The sequence below is a fragment of the Podarcis bocagei genome (assembly GCF_964188305.1).
Source record: "Podarcis bocagei genome assembly, chromosome: 11".
NCBI lineage: Eukaryota > Metazoa > Chordata > Lepidosauria > Squamata > Lacertidae > Podarcis > Podarcis bocagei.
Window position 1 is genome coordinate 47,109,895 of NC_138136.1, and position 18,431 is coordinate 47,128,325.

The following is an 18,431-nucleotide window of genomic DNA, read 5'->3' on the forward strand; positions in this document are numbered from 1 at the left end:
AACCCAACCCGTTTTTTTGCAGAGCTGAAAAAAATGCTTTTCACTTGAATTTCACTTTTCTAGTTTCTATCCCTTTAAGATATTCTGCCACTTACCTGGAAACCTTTCTGTTAGAAGGTGACCTGCTTATCTGTGTTTTTAACAGCTGAATCATATAAAGCAATCTTTATCCTCTTGGCAGCCTGTATTTATAGATGTATAAACTAACGCGGCAGCAGTGAATTTGCACTTTTGCAAATGTCGAGAGTGGCAGAGGTTGGCTCCATGCACTTCAAAATGAATAGTGCCGCAGAAATAGATTGGACAAAGATGTGAAACTATTGTCATGAAACTAATTCCAGTCATTTGAATTATCAGCATATTTTATTTAAAGTACTTATTTTTTTAAAAAAATAAAGGTTTGCTAAAATGCAATAAGATCTTTCTCTTTCAGCAATACCTTGAAAATAATTGCTTAGTTTGGTTATAAGATCTGGAAAGCCAGGGAGAGTTTTGAGTAGCTGTGGAGAAAAGTGTGTTTGACTTGTTATAAAACTCCTTACCCGGCCAGTTGACATACACATTTTTTACTTGCAGCTTCTTTGTAATGCTGGTCATACTGAAGAAAAGCTAGGTTTTACTTATGAAAACATCATCATATGGTAAGTCTCTCTCTTTTTATATTGGAGCATTATTTGGACCATTGATGAATGATGCTAGTGTTTCTGTGACTGTTGTTTCAGTTGTAAGTTAAACAGCATTTTGGATGCCAATGTGTTGAGGTCATGATACAGATTGTTCTGAGTATGTGGCAGGTGCTCTATCCATTGCAGAGTTCTTGATTCTGATAATTCATTAGAAGCTGAAGACCAGAAACATCTCAGCCATGAGCAGTTCTTGTGTTGGAGGAAGGAGATACTAGTCTAGGCTCTGAGCCCCTTTTGTCATTTTTTGTTCCTTAACTTCTACCCAGTAACATTTTTTCTACCCAGTCTTTGTTCATAGGGATGACCTGTAGAAATGCTTAGTGTGAGCCTGGTAGCTTGTCTCAGATGGCACAGACAGGCTGCTGTTTGCCAGGTTTTCTACTCAGTCCATCGTGTAGAAAATCTGTGAACAATTTATCAACTGAAAAGTCTGATTTTGCAAAGTAAGCTAAAGACCTGCAGGATTTCTTAAAACTATTGCATGTGAAATTGTGTTAAAGTAATATAATAAGCACAAATATGAAAGGTGTTTTTTGTGGTGGTAGGGGAAAATGTCTGTAAAAATCTCTTATCCAGTGAAGAATCTTGATATTCACAATACTATGTTGTTCTCTGCTAAGTTTGTGTATCAGAAAATATTATTTATTTTACCATTAGCATGGGCAGCAGTCCACATCTCATTTACTGCTAAATTCAGCAGAACTTGTACAGAATAAGTCTATAACCCTGCTCCATTAAAATCAGTGAGAATTTAGCACTTGTTGTCTATAGCAGTTAAGCACTTGTTGTCTGTACAGTTGCACCTTGGTTCTCGAACGCCTTGTGAGTCAAATGTTTTGGCTCCCGAACACCGCAAACCCGGAAGTAAGTGTTCTAGTTTGCGAACTTTTTTGGGAAGCCAAACATCCGACACAGCTTCCGATTGAGTGCAGGAAGCTCCTGCAGCCAATCGGAAGCCGCACCTTGTTTTTTGAACGTTTTTGGAAGTCAAATGGACTTCTGGAATGGATGCCATTCAAGAACCAAGGTATGACTGTATTGTAAACAAATATAGTGATATATTACTTTCATGGGCAATGAAACCACCCAAAAAGTTATGGATCACTTCTGTGTGATCAGCTTCCTGTTACCAATCACTACTTCAAATCTGAGTGCAGATTTTATTTTAATTTTATTTTTTGGGTTGTAGACATTCACTTGAAGTCTAATCTGATATTTAAAACAAGATGTGACATTGCAGCAGCTTGTGATAATTCTTGCGATAATTCCTAATATTTTAGCAATTCTTTAATTTCTACTATAGGTAGGGAAGTGGCTAGTGGACTGGATCCAGTTCCTACCCTACCTTTAATTATAATTTTTTAAAAGTGCAAATGAATCCAGACAAGAGAAACTAGCACCTCCTATCTAATTATTGGTATTAAAGAATCATTACATTAACAGATTGCTAGAGCTATTATCTGTCTTTGAACTTCTCAACTAAAAATCCAGTTAATGTGTGCCAGCCGTAGAAAGAATGGATTCCACAGTCAAAGGGCCTAAGGCAGATAATTCCCTGAAATAGCTACAGAGGTAAGCAAAAAACAGTCTGTCACTAAGCAGTGTGATCAGAATAGCTTCCCTAACCCTGAAAGTGGTGAACAATTGGCCTCTGTTTGTGCAAGCGGGACCATCCAGCTGAGCTTTTGAGACGCATAAGCTCTTTAGCACTGATTTTTTTTTTAACCAAAGAAGCTTCAGAACAGGAAGTATTGGGCCACACACATTCCACACACCCTAGCCCAAATAATGACATCACAGGCTGAGATGGTAAGTATTGTTTAATATTCTCTGCACTGTTGGTTGGATTTTACAAATTGGCATTGGTGGGAGCGTCCAACCAGCTTTGAAGTGGAAACCAAATTACTTATTACTAAGCTGCTGAAAACTAGGTGTTCACAATTGTGTAACTATTTAAAATGAGGACATGCTCCTCATGGAAACAGGCAGTCTTAACTTACTTTCATTATTAATATTGTTTTCAGCAAGGAGAAGAAAATGCGAAGCAGTGGAGAGTTTTGCTTACATCTTGGGTGGTAAAATGTCTAACATGAATAGCTGTGTACTTAAGCATGGATCTGTTCCTGTCTCGCAGAAAGGAAGAGCGAGTCTGTTTTTAGCAAAAGGGACACACTTAATTATTTAAAGCCTGAGTGATTTTCTTATCATTTGTATCATAGTTTGCGATTAGCTTTACTGAATGAAGCAAAAGAGGTGCGAGCGGCAGGGCTGCGAGCCCTTCGATACCTTATCCGAGACTCCAGTATTCTGCAGAAGGTGTTAAAATTAAAAGTGGATTACTTGATAGCCAGGTAATAATAAATTGAAACTGTATTTGAAATCTTTTTCCTGATTTGGATAATGAATCACTGTTTATATGACTCTTTGAACCTTTTCGTTTGAGCAAATTGCAACCTGTTACGATGCCTGCTTTGAGTGACGTGAAACAATCAGGGTTGTATGCAGCAGCGTCACTCAGCTGATGGTCAGGCTTTCTTTGATGGAATGAGGAGAGAAGAAATATTTAGCAGTTCCCCACCCACCCTGCAGCCTCCTGTGTCTCCCTGCATTGCTCTGGAGGGCTCCCCAGCTCTCTGGAACAGTTTTAGGAGAGGCAAGGGGCTTTAAGGTGAAGACAGAACGACTGAAAATTATTTTACTCCCTGTTCATTGATAGAAGCCTCACCACTAGCTGAGTGACACTGCTTGGCTACAATCCCAAATGCACAACTTTTCAAAATAAACTTATTTTGAAATTGGAAATGGGAGAAACATGACTAATCTCTAAATATTGATTGCATAGCCTGGTTTTATTGAAAGATTGCCTCAAAGATATTGTTACATTGGGTTTAGCTGGTTGCACAGAATTGTAAATTGAGGGCATTTGATGCAAGTGGCTGTCTGGACTGTTTTGCACCAGTCATCTCAATAACTTGAACCTTGCTGCTATACGTTCAAAAGTAAAAAAACGAATATATCTGGGAAATGCACGGCTGTTTTAAAATGCGCTACATTCTGCCATCTTGAACCCTAATTAAAGTATTTCCTCCTCATTTTTATGCTTTTAGGTGCATTGACATACAGCAGAGTAATGAAGTAGAAAGGACACAAGCACTTCGTTTAGTCAGGAAGGTATGTTCGGAAACAATAGCATAGTGCAATTTTCTGCTGAATAACCCAAAACCAAATTCTGTATGACTGTGGAAGAAGCAGTGTTGGAAACACCGTGTTGCTATAATGTGTGAAATGGCTGGAGTATTGCAACTGTGTTGCAAATAGAGTTGTAAAAATAGAAACAGAGTGTACAAATGCAACAGCTAGTTAGTATCCATAAGTTCCATGAAAACTGCCTGTGAGTAGGGCAGTTTACTGTCTCTTCTTCCCACTGTTGTATAGCCCTGTATGCTCTCCCATACAGGTAAGGAGATCAGTCCTCAGACCAAGGACAAAATAATGACATTCAAAACTACTTCTGTCAATTTGATTTCCTTTTCACACTCAATCACTGCAGTTATGTATAGAGCTACTAACAGGTATTTTATCAGTAGGTATTAAGTTGTAAATTTGAAGCAATAAGCCAAATCACTTAAAAGTATTTCATAAGATGGGATTTTATTTCTGCTATAGTTTTAGCATGCCAAATGATAAACAAACTACAGTGGTACCTCGGGTTACATACGCTTCAGGTTACATATGCTTCAGGTTACAGACTCCACTAACCCAGAAATAGTACCTCGGGTTAAGAACTTTGCTTCAGGATGAGAACAGAAATCGTGCTCTGGCAGCGAGGCGGCAGTGGGAGGCCCCATTAGCTAAAGTGGTGCTTCAGGTTAAGTACAGTTTCAGGTTAAGAACGGACCTCTGGAACGAATTAAGTACTTAACCCGAGGTACCACTGTAATAAGCAATCTTCCTTTTTCAGTTGTGTAATACAGACAAAATTTGTTAGTAAAAGAATCCAAGCCACAATAAGTGGTCACTTGTTTGTACTTTCCTGCCACCCATGATGAGCATAAGTTTGTTCATGCCTTCAGTGCAAGAACATAAGTTCTTGTATTTGTGAAAGAGATTGCTACTCTGTTTCTAGTGTAATGGTACAAAATACAAATTAATTAAATGAAAATTTATCTTGTTGGAGGGAGAAGGGTGTAGCTTTTCCTATGAAGTCTAGTCTGAAGGAGCTTCCTGTTACATGGTATCAGATGATGATTTACAAAGCAAGAGTTTCTCAAAAATATTGTAAATCTTTCATTGTTGAAAGACAACTTGCAAATAAAGCAGATTCCTCCCTCCCATTCTGTCATAAGTAGGAAAGGAAGAAATTTGATGAGTTCCTATAACTAGACTATATAAAGGGCCACATAGTCCATTGCATCATAGTAGCTGTTCCAACATTTCCCGCAGTAACTGGAAATTTCTTTGCCAGAGCAAAGCCAATATACATGTCTTACACCAGGCATAGGCAAACTCAGCCCTCCAGGTGTTTTGAGACTACAATTCCCATCATCCCTGACCACTGGTCCTATTAGCTATGGATGATGGGAGTTGTAGTCCCAAAACATCTGGAGGGCTGAGTTTGCCTATGCCTGTCTTATACAAAACTTTCCCTAATTTAGAAAGGTGGGGAAACAGTGATTGGAGTATACAGTGCTCAGCCTCTTCCTCTTTTTGGACAGTTGTTTTTATGATGTATATCTTACTCCACTTTCCTCCAAAAGGTTCTTGTTTTCCTTTGGGGGACTTCCCACATTACTTTTGAAAAGTATTGGAGGTCCCTGAGACCTAAGCCGATGTTGTATTTGAGGGGGAGAAACACTGTGTGGTGGTGAATCATGCCTGCCTTGACTTGCTTCTGGTGCGCTTGCTGATGCCTGACATTCATGCACTTGAATGGGGTTGCATAGGAGGCCACACATGTAGGTCTAGTGGGTGCAATCTTGATATTCTGTTTTCGTAGTGTATAAATTACATGGATTAGGCTTTTGCACATTGTGCTGTATGTGTGGAGGCCCTGATGCAAACATGACATCCATTGTGCAGATGTCATGCGGAGGCAGTATGGATCTGCATGATCCTTCTCAAATACAATGGCTGCATAGAGGTATGGAGACCCTGGGATTATTTGCTTTTCTAAGAAAATGCATGAGACCTGTGCTGCTGTTTCGTTTCCAGCTTTGCCCCACAATTTATCTGCTGTGAACACTTCAGCACAGAAGAGGCCATTCTTGGTGAACACCATTTAGCCTTGCATTAGAAACAGCTCCTTGAGTGCATATCTGCTGCTCCCTAGTTAAATTGAACCAGAAGGCCCTGAAGAGAACTCTGCATGGTCGTGCAGTAGATTCTTTATCTTAGTATGGCGTCTAACCTTTTACAGTACATGTTCATCTTTATGTATTTGTCGAAGAAACTGTTTAAAAAGAATGTGGAAGCAAAAGAGCAGAATACTGAGCCCAAACGTGCAGGTGGGAGAAAGAGTTTGATACAAACACATAGAAGAACCATTAGTGTATTTCTGTAATCCTACTGTAATGTTGCCGTGACAAACCCATCTCTCCATTTCTTTTTGCATTTCTTTGCAGATGATCACTGTGAATGCTTCATTATTTCCTAGTTCGGTTACCAATTCCTTGATAGCTGTTGGAAATGACGGCCTTCAGGAGAGGGACAGGATGGTTCGAGCATGCATTGCAATTATCTGTGAACTAGGTAAGAAAGTTGAAAAGTATTATAGTTTTGTTGCATATTTTAATTATGGACATTTATATGTCAGTGTTTTAATGGGTTTGTTTTATTGTGTGCTTTAAGTATGGTGTATTTTTAATTATTTTGAATTTTAATAATGTTGTACAATTGGTTTCTATCTTTTATAAATGGATTAGAAGCCTATTTTGGCATTAATTAGTAAATAAGTAAATAATGAATTTTTCCCCTGAGCATCCAAGAAAAGGAATTTAAAATATATTTTGACTTTAAACAAAAAAGGTTTTAAGCTGAAATCTGAACATTTTCTTGGTATGAAGCTGAACATAAACATAGAAATAAAATTAGATGAGAAATGCGGTTAATTGGTTCAGTTAATATCATTCTCTTCTTTCAGCAATTCAGAATCCAGAAGTAGTTGCACTTCGAGGTGGTCTAAGTACCATTTTGAAAAATGTGATTGACTGCCAGTTAAGCCGTATAAATGAAGCTCTTATAACGACCGTCTTGCATCTTCTCAATCATCCAAAGACTCGACAGTATGTGCGTGCAGATGTAGAATTAGAGGTAGGAACTTTCTTTTTCTTATACAGTCTTAGTGTATCAACACTTAGGTTGCATTCCAAACCCCACTTAACTAGGATTAAGCCCCACTGAATTCAGTAGGACTTACTGAACAGACATGCTTTGGGTTGTTGCCTCAATCCGGTGATCTGTATTATCCATATTTTCTTTTTAAACACACCCTTAAAAATAAGCCCTCGATTGGCAGTACTTTCTGCTAGGTCTGTCAACAGGTAAAAGTTGCAAACATGCAAAAAGATGCTGCATATATTCTATTTCAAAAGGTAAGGAATAATAGGTCGTTCTAATTGGATGTCTTCACTTTACTCTGCTTCATAGATAATTTTGCTGGATGTATCTTTGTTAAGGTCAGAAGCAAATTCTATTTTCTATATCACTTAAGAAAGAACTACTTACGTTGGAATAGATAGTATTTTTTCAACATTTAAATGGTGGATAATTATAAAGATTGTATGGTGATAATGGGAATGACTCCAAACTTTTGTTTCCTTACTGCAGCGGATATTAGCGCCCTACACAGACTTTCACTACAGGCACAATCCAGATACTGCAGAAGGACAGCAGAAGTAAGTACAGTCTCCATTAGCTGCTACTTGATAACACTGATATTCAAGTACTTGAACTTTCTATCCTGGACAAGGGCTTTTGCAAGCCATTCTCTGACTTTTGAGGGCACACTTTCATGAGTGATACTATTCCCTGCCCCCCCAATATTGAGCACTCCATGTACCATTAAGCCATCTGTCCCATGCATGGCAATTTTCATTTTGACAATCCTCAGTAGAGAAAATGGGGGCGGGGAAGAAACCCATAATTTTCATATTGTATTTTTACAATACCATACCATATTGTATTCTTAACATTTAACAATTTAAAATTTAAAAATTGTCACAAATCAGAGATACCAATTTGAGTGTTTAATAAACACGACTCAGTTTAACATGGATATTTATTCTCAATATTGTTTTTTATGGCAGGGAGGACCGAGAAGCACGGCTGTCTGCTAGTAAAATGGGAATTGTTGCAGCATTTCGATCGTGGGCAGGTAAGAACTTGGTTTAACCTTTAGAATGATGGCATACTTGGAGTGTAGAAAAAAGGTATATGTTATTGGAGAGGTGTGTGTGTGTGTGTGTGTGTGTGTGTATGCACACTCTTGTGTGCCTCACGTGAAAATTGGTGGTTTACAATATTGGAAGATCTGCTTTTCGTGGACCACATTTGTGGAGGGTGGCTGTAATTGTTCTGAACAACCATTTCAAATAGATGTACCAAGAGGTGAAGTTTGAGAACTGATTGACAAATTAAAAATGAATGAATTATCTGGTCACAACACACATACCCAAGATTGCTTTTTAAAAATCAAATGTGGTAATTGGAGCTCTTTTAACTGTTAATGCTTTAAAAATGTGCATCCTGCCTGAGCTCAATTAAGTTATCAGGACAGCTTGCAGTGAAATAAACATATTTACGTCAATTTTAAAATAAAACAGCTGCAACTGCAAAGTTGAATCAACCAATACTGAATTGGGAGAAAAAGTAACAAACACAGCCGATACAATAAAACCACTTCAGCTAACATTTAAAAGGCCTATGAAAATAGATATCCCGGGGGGGAGGGGAATGAAAAGGCCATTTAGACACTAGACAAGCCTCCCCAAAGAGAACATTTCATAGATAAGGCACCACGATGGAAAAGTCACCTGCATTGGTAAGCACATGCCTAATCCCAGAAGGCTGTGGAGTTTGGATGAGCCAGTATTTGGGGAAGCAGACAGTATATGCAACTTGCTGCTGAAATTGGCCTTCTTATCGCTGGATTGAAAGGCAGTGTATTGCGACTTTTAAAAAAGATTCAGGAGGAGCTAGAATTACTAAACATACGGAAGAAAAAATACTGCTGAGGAAGAACAAGTATCAGAATCAGTGCTGTCTTGTCAATCTTTTAGAACTAAAACATGACAAAGTAGCTGATAAAATAAGAACAAAATAAATTGTTGCAAGAGCATTAACAGGAAGGTTTTTGCAGCAACACAAAGCCATCAGGGGGGGGGGTGTGAGAGATGAATTCTAGGGAGAGAATTCCACAACCCAGAGGTGGCCTTAAAAAAGCCTTTCGTTCCTGACAAACACAACTCTGAAATTGTCTGGACACAAAAGATAACTTCTTTAGAAGTTCTGATGGGAGGCTAAAGCTTTGTCGTTGGCAAAAAGACAAAAACAAAGGGAGATGTGGTGGAGGTTTATAAAGTACTTCACCTCACGGCTGTGCAGTTCATTGCCATAAGATGTGGTTGTGACCATTATCTTAGGTGGCTTTGGAAAAGGGTTAGCTGCATTCCTGGAAGTTCTAGGTCTATCAACAACTATTAGCCATGATATCCAAATGTTGTTTCCGTGTTCAGAGGCAGTGAACCTCTGAATACCAGGGGCTATCATCTGGCTGCACTCTTGAGAACCGGGTGTTTGAGTAGAGAAGCGCCTTATCTGAACCTGCAGGATTCTTAAGTTTCAATAATTATCTAGTATGATTCCCATTTTTCGGTAGCATCACTATGGGCAAGATTATTATTTTATTTTATTTCGTTGCTTCCTGGCAAAGCAAATCTGTTGCTCTCTTTGAGCTATATTATGATGATGATTCCATGATAAAAGAAACACAATTTGTTCATGGTCCTAGAAATCCTGTGAAGTTTATGCTGTGTTATTTTTAGACCAACCGTCTGTTGTTCATCCTGTGGCAGAGGTTTCCCACTGGGTGTTTGCACATGAGTTTGCCGTCATGTAATTATGCATTTTATTTTGTTTTTAGGCATTATTAGTTTATGCAAGCCTGGAAATTCCGGGATCCAATCTCTCATTGGAGTGCTGTGTATACCTAATATGGAAATAAGGGTATGTGTTTGACTTCTACAAGATGGATTCTGAGGGCTTGTATGCTTGCTCTTTTCGTGTAGACAGATGTACAAATTCTGTTTTCTCAGAAATCACTCTGTGTGTATATATCTGTATTATTGGAGGTTGTGCACACACATTGGCCCTCTGACTCCATGGCATAACTGACAGCTGGAAGTAACTGTGGCTGAAAGTGCCACAAAGCTACTAATGTTCCGGTGCAGCCCTCAGAGGCTACAGAACCTCTCTCAAGAATGAGCAGAGTTGGGGAACTGTAAGTTGAGGAAGACAGTCACTTGGAAATAAGGGCAGGAGAGTCGGGATTAATCCTTCATGGCTGCCTGAAGCTACAGTGTTGGAGCAGAGAGGGTAGGGTCTCTGACAGAAGGAGAGTGACAGCTGACTATGGGTCAGATCTCTCTGTAGTGGCATCATCTGACCCAAATAATCATGAAATGAGAGCACGAGATAGGTTCTAGAGCAAGAGAGTTAACAAACAAAACGAGTTGAGGGTTTTTTATACTGTTGGGATAACAGCTGGAAGAGTAAAGAGTGAATCTATATATACCCCTTAGCCATCTCATATTATTTGTAATGTGTTCACTAGACATCTGTGACTTGCACCAAGCCTTACTGCTCACTACAAGATATTAAATGCTAAAACTGTATGAATGAGCAATGTTATTTTATTATGGTCATTCTTCCAAAAGGCAGAAGCTTAGGATGTGTCTGTAATGTTAAATTATTTGTGACAAACTGTAGAATGCAACTCGTGCTATGGAAGACTATTTTGCTTATTCCTTCTGTGCCCTCTGTGCCACTATGGGAAGAGGAGTAGACAGCTGTAGGGGAAAATGGTATCAGCAAAAGTCACCCCTCACACCACAGTGCAAATTCATTAAATTTCTACTGGTTTTTAAAATTCCGTTCCTTTTTATGTTTATAGCGAGGACTGCTTGAAGTTCTTTATGATATATTTCGCCTTCCTCTTCCTATCGTGACAGAAGAATTTATAGAAGCACTTCTCAGTGTAGGTTAGTATTGAACTTGCATGTTACTCTTCATTCATTGGGAAAGCTTATCAAGTCCATTCCTGTAATGGCTTCTGCATACTTGAGTCCTGCAGTTCATTGCTGGACTTAGTCATGAGTACCTTACTTTAGAATTGTAGTAACCAGAAGCTTCTTCTCTGTGTAAACAGCAGAAATATGTCTGCCACTTAGCAACAAGGATTTTTTGTCAAATCTCTGATGGAATACTCTTTCTCAGCACGGGTCTGGCAACACTAAATGCTTAACTTATAGTTGAAGCCTGAGTGGCTTCTGAAACACCCCCATTCTCTTCCAGATAAAAGGCAGTGCTAATCCAGATGATCTCAGTGCTGGGGCTGGGTTATATGTGCTCAGGTAGTCCTTCAAAGTATCCGGGATCCAGGTTGTTCACTCAACACAACCTTAAACAGTTGCACAGGCTGCCATATGCTACAAGTTTTAGCAGAGGTGCCGCATGCTGTCAGAGAGCTGCCCCCACCAACAGTCTAGCTGCTGCTTTCCTCACTTTCTGGTACCTCTGGACCAGACCCACGAGCAGCCCCACATAGAGCACATTGCAGTAATCCAGCTTCAAGTTTGCCACTGCATTGGCCAGGCTATCCCAATCCATATACAGTTGTAGCTGGCATGCCAGATGAAGCTTATAATAGACACTCCTAAACACAGATATCACTTGGATGTCTAATGATAAAGATGTATCCAGGGGTACCCCCAGGCTGGGTACCTGCTCCTTCAGAGGGAGTACACCTCCATTCAGAACAGGCAGTTGACCTATCGTACGGAGCAGTCCTACTCACTGAGTCTCCATCTTCCCATCTCTCCCACCCAGTTTATTGTTCCTCGGCCAGTCCACAGTTGCATTCAGACACTGGTTCTGGGCTTAAACAACTACTGCTGATGCAGGTGTTGTGGAGAAATAGAGCTGTGTGTCATCAGCATATTGGTGACCCTGTGCTCCAGATCTTCTACTGACAGCTTCATATAGATGTCATCCATAGCATATTGTGGACTCCCTCTATCGATGAAGATTCCACTTCCAGGTTTAGTTATCAGAAAATTTAAAGTTAAAGAGGGTTTAAACTTCCTTGCAAGGGTCCTCATGATTTCTCCCTGCAAGTATGCTTTATCACCCTGTCTATCTCCTTGACACCAACAGGCTTCTCTTACATTGTGACTGTTCTGTTGCTTTTTGTGCATCTGCAGGTCATGTGTACACATGAAGAATTCGGCGGTAGCTGGCAAACAAGGGGAAAAGGGATGCCATAAAGCCAAGCAGCAGCTTGAAGTGCTTACTGATTAATTCATCTGCTGCTTGGCCTTCATGGCATCCCTCCCCCCCCCTCTCCATTAATGATTCCTGCAATGTTCACTTGCACATGTGAACTGCAGATGGTGCAAACAGCAGAGAAAAATAAGAGCATAAACAAAAGTATAACAAAGTTAAATAAGAGGTGGCAAAGGGCAGTGGTGCAGACAAATGCTAAGATTTTGTTTTGCAACAAGGCTAAATGTGTCATGCCTCTGTCCCCACTTTTGCTCTGATATGCTCAGGCAGTCCCCACACTTCCCTGTACCACCTTTCCACTCTTAGGAGGATGTACTGCTAAGAGCTGGGCTTTTTCTGGGTATTTCACTAAACCCCCTTTATTCCTGCCGCCACCACAGATGCTTTTTATCTGAATACTTACCCCTAATGTAGTCAAGAATGAGGCATGTGGTGTAATGAAACTAATTTGTTAAACATAAATAAAAAGGTTTCAACATGACTTGCGTACATAAACATATGGCTTCAGTTTTCTTGCATTCACAAGAATGGCTGTTATAAGGTGGTTCCTATACAGTAAGCCTGCAACTTGTGCGCATTCAGCTTTTTACGCGTGGTAACATTAAGGGGGGGGGAATGGAAAGGGGGCAGGGCTAGAAGGGATGTAAGAAATCCACATCATCCCTTATATACATGGTCTCTCATCAGGGATGTTGCATTAACAGAGAATCTTTGAGGTTCCTTCCAACTCTCTGGCTCTGAAACCTGTAAAGTTTTATTAAAGTGTGGAAAAAGTACATTTTACTTGCCTTTAGAATAGGTCCACCTTGTGTACTTTCATATGTCACTGACTTGTATGTCTTTCTGAGATAAATGTGAGACTATTAGTGCCTACTGTAATTTAAACCTGATACCATTTATTATGTGATTAACTAAATGGTAGCTTATGTAGCTATAAAGCACACACGATAGCATAGAAATCAAGAGGAACAAGCAGGAGACAAGGAGAGTGAAATAATAATACCAAATCAAAATGAAAGGTGACTAGGAATTATGGTACTGACATACTCCATTGCTTTTGTTAATTAAACTCAGAATTTTCACTCGATGGCTTTCTTGTAGATCCAAGCAGGTTTCAAGATAGTTGGAGACTTTCTGATGGTTTTGTAGCTGCAGAAGCTAAAGTTATATTACCTCACCGAGCCAGATCAAGGTATTGTGTTATCAAAATCATTAACGTTATTTCTGCCTGCTTCACTTAGATAATATGAAAGAGAACATGAAGTTGATCTCAATTTTCTTTTGCACATTTATCTAGGCCTGACCTCATGGACAACTACTTGGCACTGGTTCTCTCTGCTTTCATTAGAAATGGACTCTTAGAAGTACGTTCAGACTTTCATTTAAATGACAATTAGTTAACTCTATTGTAGTAGGTTCTGGGCAAAGCAAAACAGTGATATGGTTACAATAGAGTTTCACTTCTTACTTACTCCAGGGTCTAGTTGAAGTAATCACAAGCAGCGATGACCATGTATCCGTCAGAGCAACAATCTTACTTGGGGAACTTTTGCATATGGTAAGGAAGACTTTGTTTCATGTACTGATGGTTAAATTCTTTACTTTGGGAATCTTCCAAGGATGGAAGAAAACAAAATAATTTTAAAAGGAATATTTTACTTAAGGAAGAAGGTATAGTTACCCAATACAAAGAATTCTCTGGTTCCCTGAAAGCATGTCCTTGCCCCAGTAAAAGATGCAGTAGGTTATAAAAAGGTCATAGGATCATAGAATTGTTGAGTTGGAAGGTACCCCAAGGGTCATCTAGTCAAACCCCCTTAAATGCAGGAATATCAACTAGATCATACATGACAGATGGCCATCCTTTGCTTAAAAACCTCCAATTAAAGAGTCCACCGCTTACCATGGGAGTCTGTTCCACTGTCAACAAGTTCTTACTGTGAGAAAATTATTTCATCTCCTTTCTTTTAACTTGAATCCATTGGTTTGGGTCCTATCCACCAGAGCAGGAGAAAACAAGCTTGCTCTATCCTCCATGTGACAGCCCTTTAGATATTTGAAGATGGCTATCATATCTCCTCTGAGTCTCCTCTTTAACAGGCAAAACATACCCAACTCCCTCCACTGTTCCTCAGAAGGCTTGGTTTTCAGACCCTTGATCATATTGGTTGCCCTCCTCTGCACACATTTCAGCTTGTCAATATCCTCCTTAAATTGTGTTGCTTAGAACTGGACACAGAACTCCAGCTGTGATCTGACCAAGGCAGGATAGAGTGGTTCTGTGACTTTTCTTGATTGCAACACTACACTTCTGTTGTTGCAGCCTAGAATAACATTAGCTTCTTTGGCTGCTGCATCACACCATTGACCCATGTAAAGCTTGTAGTCTACTAAAACCCCTAGATCCGTTTCACATGTACTACTGGCAATCCAGGTGTTCCCCATCTTAAATTTGTGCAGCTGGATCATTCACTTCCTTCCTGCTCCTATGATTCAAAATCCTGCTGCCTTGCTGAGAACTACCGGAAGGACTAGGGACTGTGTAAGCATGGCTCCTGCCCCGTCAAGTTTCCTGTAGACTTGTCTCAGCTATGGAAACTCGGCTAGTTCACTGATGGATCCTCGCTTTCTTCAGTGCATTACCGGCCATCCCTGGATGGCTATTTAATGCTGGCTCAAGAGAGCACAGTCAGCTCTCATATTGGTTTACAAGCTCCATGTTCATCATTCATTATTTTTGCAGGTTGTTAATTTTGTACTTTTAGAATTAAGAGCTCCAGCTATAAAAGTCATTCTCCAGAGAAGCAGCTGAATTAGTCTTTTGCGGCAAAAGCAAGACTCTAAAGATTAATATTTTTATAGCATAAGCTGTATTAAATAGGTTACATTCAGCTTCATTAGATGCATGAATCCACTGCTTGTTGGCTCCTTTAATGCGGTTTGCTAACTGATAATATCTCAAGGAAGTGGGTTTTCCAAGAGAATTGTTAGAAATCTTGTCTAAGCCTGCAACATATACAAGCAGTTAGCAAATGCTTTTTCTACAGTTGTCAAATTCAGTTGTTTGGAACAAACTTAGTTGGTCTCTAAGGGGATACTGGACAATTTTTTAAGTTTTAAAATTTATGTCAAATTCAGTATTTACTTTTTAAAAATCTACATTAGCTTAATTTTATCTGAAGTGGAAAGAGAAAGGAAAAGTGATTTCCTTTTGGCAGAGTTCTGCTTGTATACCATTCAAGTTAAATAGCTTTTCATTGGGTGGGACCTGGGCTGTAACTGAAAATGAAAATCTATGATTTTTCTTCTCTTTTTCAGGCAAACACCATTCTTCCTCATTGTCATAGCCATCACTTACACTGCTTACCAACTTTAATGAACATGGCAGCTTCTTTTGACATCGCAAAGGAGAAGAGACAGTAAGCATACATTTTAGTAACCTGCTGAAGTTACCCTAAATTGGCATATCCAGTTCAGTATAGCTGCACTTCTTCTTACGACTTATCTAAATGGATGGCTTTAGTGATTTTATATATTTGAAATTAGAAGCCATATTATCCAAAGAATACAGAGCAGTGGGCATGATAGTAAAAACATTTATTAATGGGTACCATATCTGAAAGGCTTTCAAGATAAAAAAACCCAGCAGAAACAGGACAAAGAGCAGGAAGAAACAAAAGCCATGAAAACAAGGACACAAGTTTCTCTTCTTCTTTTGGCTAATAAACTAAGCTATCTAATATGTACATCGTATGTACACAAAGTCCACCTTCCATACAGTGGGGAAATTAAGAATTTTTCTTCACCCTGTATTACAGATAATTAATCTCATTGACCTAGTTTACATGTACAGTGGTGCCTCGCAAGATGAAATTAATCTGTTCTGCGAGTCTCTTCGTCTAGCGGTTTTTTCGTCTTGTGAAGCAACCCTATTAGCGGTTTAGCGCTATTAGCGGTTTAGCGGCTATTAAAGGCTTAGCGGCTATTAAAGGATTAGCGGATTAGCAGCTAAAAGGCTATTAGCGGCTTAGCAGCTTAGAAAAAGGGGGGAAAGCGGGGGAAAATCAGAACACTTGCAAGACGTTTTCGTCTTGCAAAGCAAGCCCATAGGGGAAATCGTCTTGCAAAGCAGCTCAAAAACGGAAAACCCTTTCGTCTAGCGGGTTTTCCGCCTTGCGAGGCATTCGTCTTGCGGGGCACCACTGTAATGCAAAGCCAACCATTTAGGTTCCTGGAGTGAAGATTGCAGCCAATGACCTCCTCCCCCAGTTTGCTGCTGCTATCCTACCCAGGGCTAAGCCATGGCTTAAGCAATGGTTTGGTCTCCTGATGAACCACAAGCTATAATCAGGGGTAGTATTAAATTAATTCAGAGTAGGTGCATTGAAAGTAATGGCATGGTCTGTTTAGGTCCATTCATTTCAGTGGGTCTAAGTAAAAGTTAGTTGAATACAACCCTAGGGTTCGTCCATGGTTTACTGCTTGTGGTACAGGGGAGACAGTCCACAAGCCCACGTTTGGATGTAATGCTTAGGTTGAGAGGAGCACTGCAGCCATAATCTACACTTTGGGATCATGCACATTTGTTCATTTGCACTAAGCCATGGTTTAGCTTTGCATGAGGTGTTCTCTGGTCCAGTGCTTGGTGCCCAGTGTTACATGCACAGACTTCTGTTAAGGAACAGATTTGAGGGGACATATAGGTTGCTGAAAAGGAGAGGAAGGGAAAGTTTTGTTGCACAAGAGAAAGTCCATTCCTTGTGTATGGGCAGTTTTGGATTCGGCCCATGGTCTTCCTTACCAAGTATGTTGACCTAGGCTTGGAAATAAACAAGCAAACTTGACGTTTGTCAGGTTTCCCAGAAAAATCAACATTTAGCAGATATCTGAAGAATTCAGGAATTCAGGCTGCAATGCCTGTATCACTAGAGGAGCTCTACCATTGATTTCTAAATTAGGATTGTACCCAAAATTTCTAGCTGACGAATTTACTCAGGGATTTTGCTTCCTGTAAAACCTGAATATTTGTCTTGCCAAAACAGCTCTTGATTAAGACAGATTGTGCTTGTTTAAAATGAAAACAATAAGCACGACTTTCTTGTTTTCTTGTTCTGAAGTTTTCATTTGTTTTCAAGTGTGTTAATATTTCTATTTGGACTTTATGTGCAAGTCCTCAGAAACGCAGTACAGTTTATAATATGTCCTGTACCCGCCAAAATTACAAGCCATTTACAAATTTTATTGGACACCCTACACAAAAACCATTCATGCAATGAGTGATTATGCCAGCAGCACTGGTTCAGTAAATTCGTAAGCCCTTTGGTATCTTTATTTCCTTTTAAATATATATATAGAGAGAGAGAGGGGGGGGGGAAGAATTGTGATTCATAGTGTAAGGGAGGTTTTGATATATTCAAGACTATTTAATCTGGTGTTTTTTATCATCTTTACCACTCATTTACATCTTCATAAGTTTTTCCCATTTAAATATACGTACTGAGAAAATACCTATTAGGAATCTATTGCAGTGTTCATGTAATTGATTTAAATGTTTCCCCAGTTGACCCCATTTTTTTAAAAAAAAACCTTTTCTCCATCAATACAAAAAAGAACTACTGCCATCTGACATGGTTACATAAAATCACTTTAAACCGTGGCCTAATCAATCTGTACCAAAATATAACTGATTTGGAACAATTGTATAAAGAACAATTGAATGAATAGTTATTCTGACAAGTATCAGGTAACGTCTTGTAAAATACAAATTGCATGAGAAAGCTCATTTTATCATATACCTTGGGGTGTGGGGGTGGGATCCCTAATCTGTTTGTAACAGAATGTTCAGAGTGTAATCACTATTTAATCCAGTTAATAATCTGATTTCAACTGTTTTCCCCTGTTGAAATAAAGTTTGCATCTTGCTCAGATCAGTAGCAAACCTCTCAGTGGTTTTCATGGTTCTAAGTTATCTCTAGTCAGGTTCAAATTCTAAATTTCCCCTCTTTTTAAAGCCTGTGATCATGAACCCAGAAATGGAGTGATTACGCTTTAATGAATGAGTTGTGGTTTGCTCCAGAATGCCTGTGATAAACTTTTACAGTAGCCGTTTAAGTAGTCAAGTGGAAGGAACAAATTTAGGCTCAGTTTATATCTGCCTCAGATTAGTTTCTGTAGAAGGTCATCCTT

General features: G+C 39.4%; 1 protein-coding gene across 3 annotated transcripts in view; it reads left to right on the forward strand.

The window, feature by feature from the left end:
* Positions 1 to 18,431, forward strand: part of RICTOR (RPTOR independent companion of MTOR complex 2) — a 62,864-nt gene that overhangs the window by 13,613 nt on the left and 30,820 nt on the right. For all 3 annotated transcript variants that reach the window (XM_081212619.1, XM_081212620.1, XM_081212621.1), the window contains exons 4-16: positions 577 to 641; positions 2,906 to 3,037; positions 3,794 to 3,857; positions 6,308 to 6,434; positions 6,826 to 6,995; positions 7,512 to 7,579; positions 7,991 to 8,058; positions 9,826 to 9,908; positions 10,855 to 10,942; positions 13,347 to 13,437; positions 13,543 to 13,609; positions 13,723 to 13,803; positions 15,564 to 15,664. In XM_081212619.1, the coding sequence (XP_081068745.1) occupies positions 577 to 641; positions 2,906 to 3,037; positions 3,794 to 3,857; positions 6,308 to 6,434; positions 6,826 to 6,995; positions 7,512 to 7,579; positions 7,991 to 8,058; positions 9,826 to 9,908; positions 10,855 to 10,942; positions 13,347 to 13,437; positions 13,543 to 13,609; positions 13,723 to 13,803; positions 15,564 to 15,664 (1,205 nt within the window). The remainder of the gene's footprint in view (positions 1 to 576; positions 642 to 2,905; positions 3,038 to 3,793; positions 3,858 to 6,307; positions 6,435 to 6,825; positions 6,996 to 7,511; positions 7,580 to 7,990; positions 8,059 to 9,825; positions 9,909 to 10,854; positions 10,943 to 13,346; positions 13,438 to 13,542; positions 13,610 to 13,722; positions 13,804 to 15,563; positions 15,665 to 18,431) is intronic.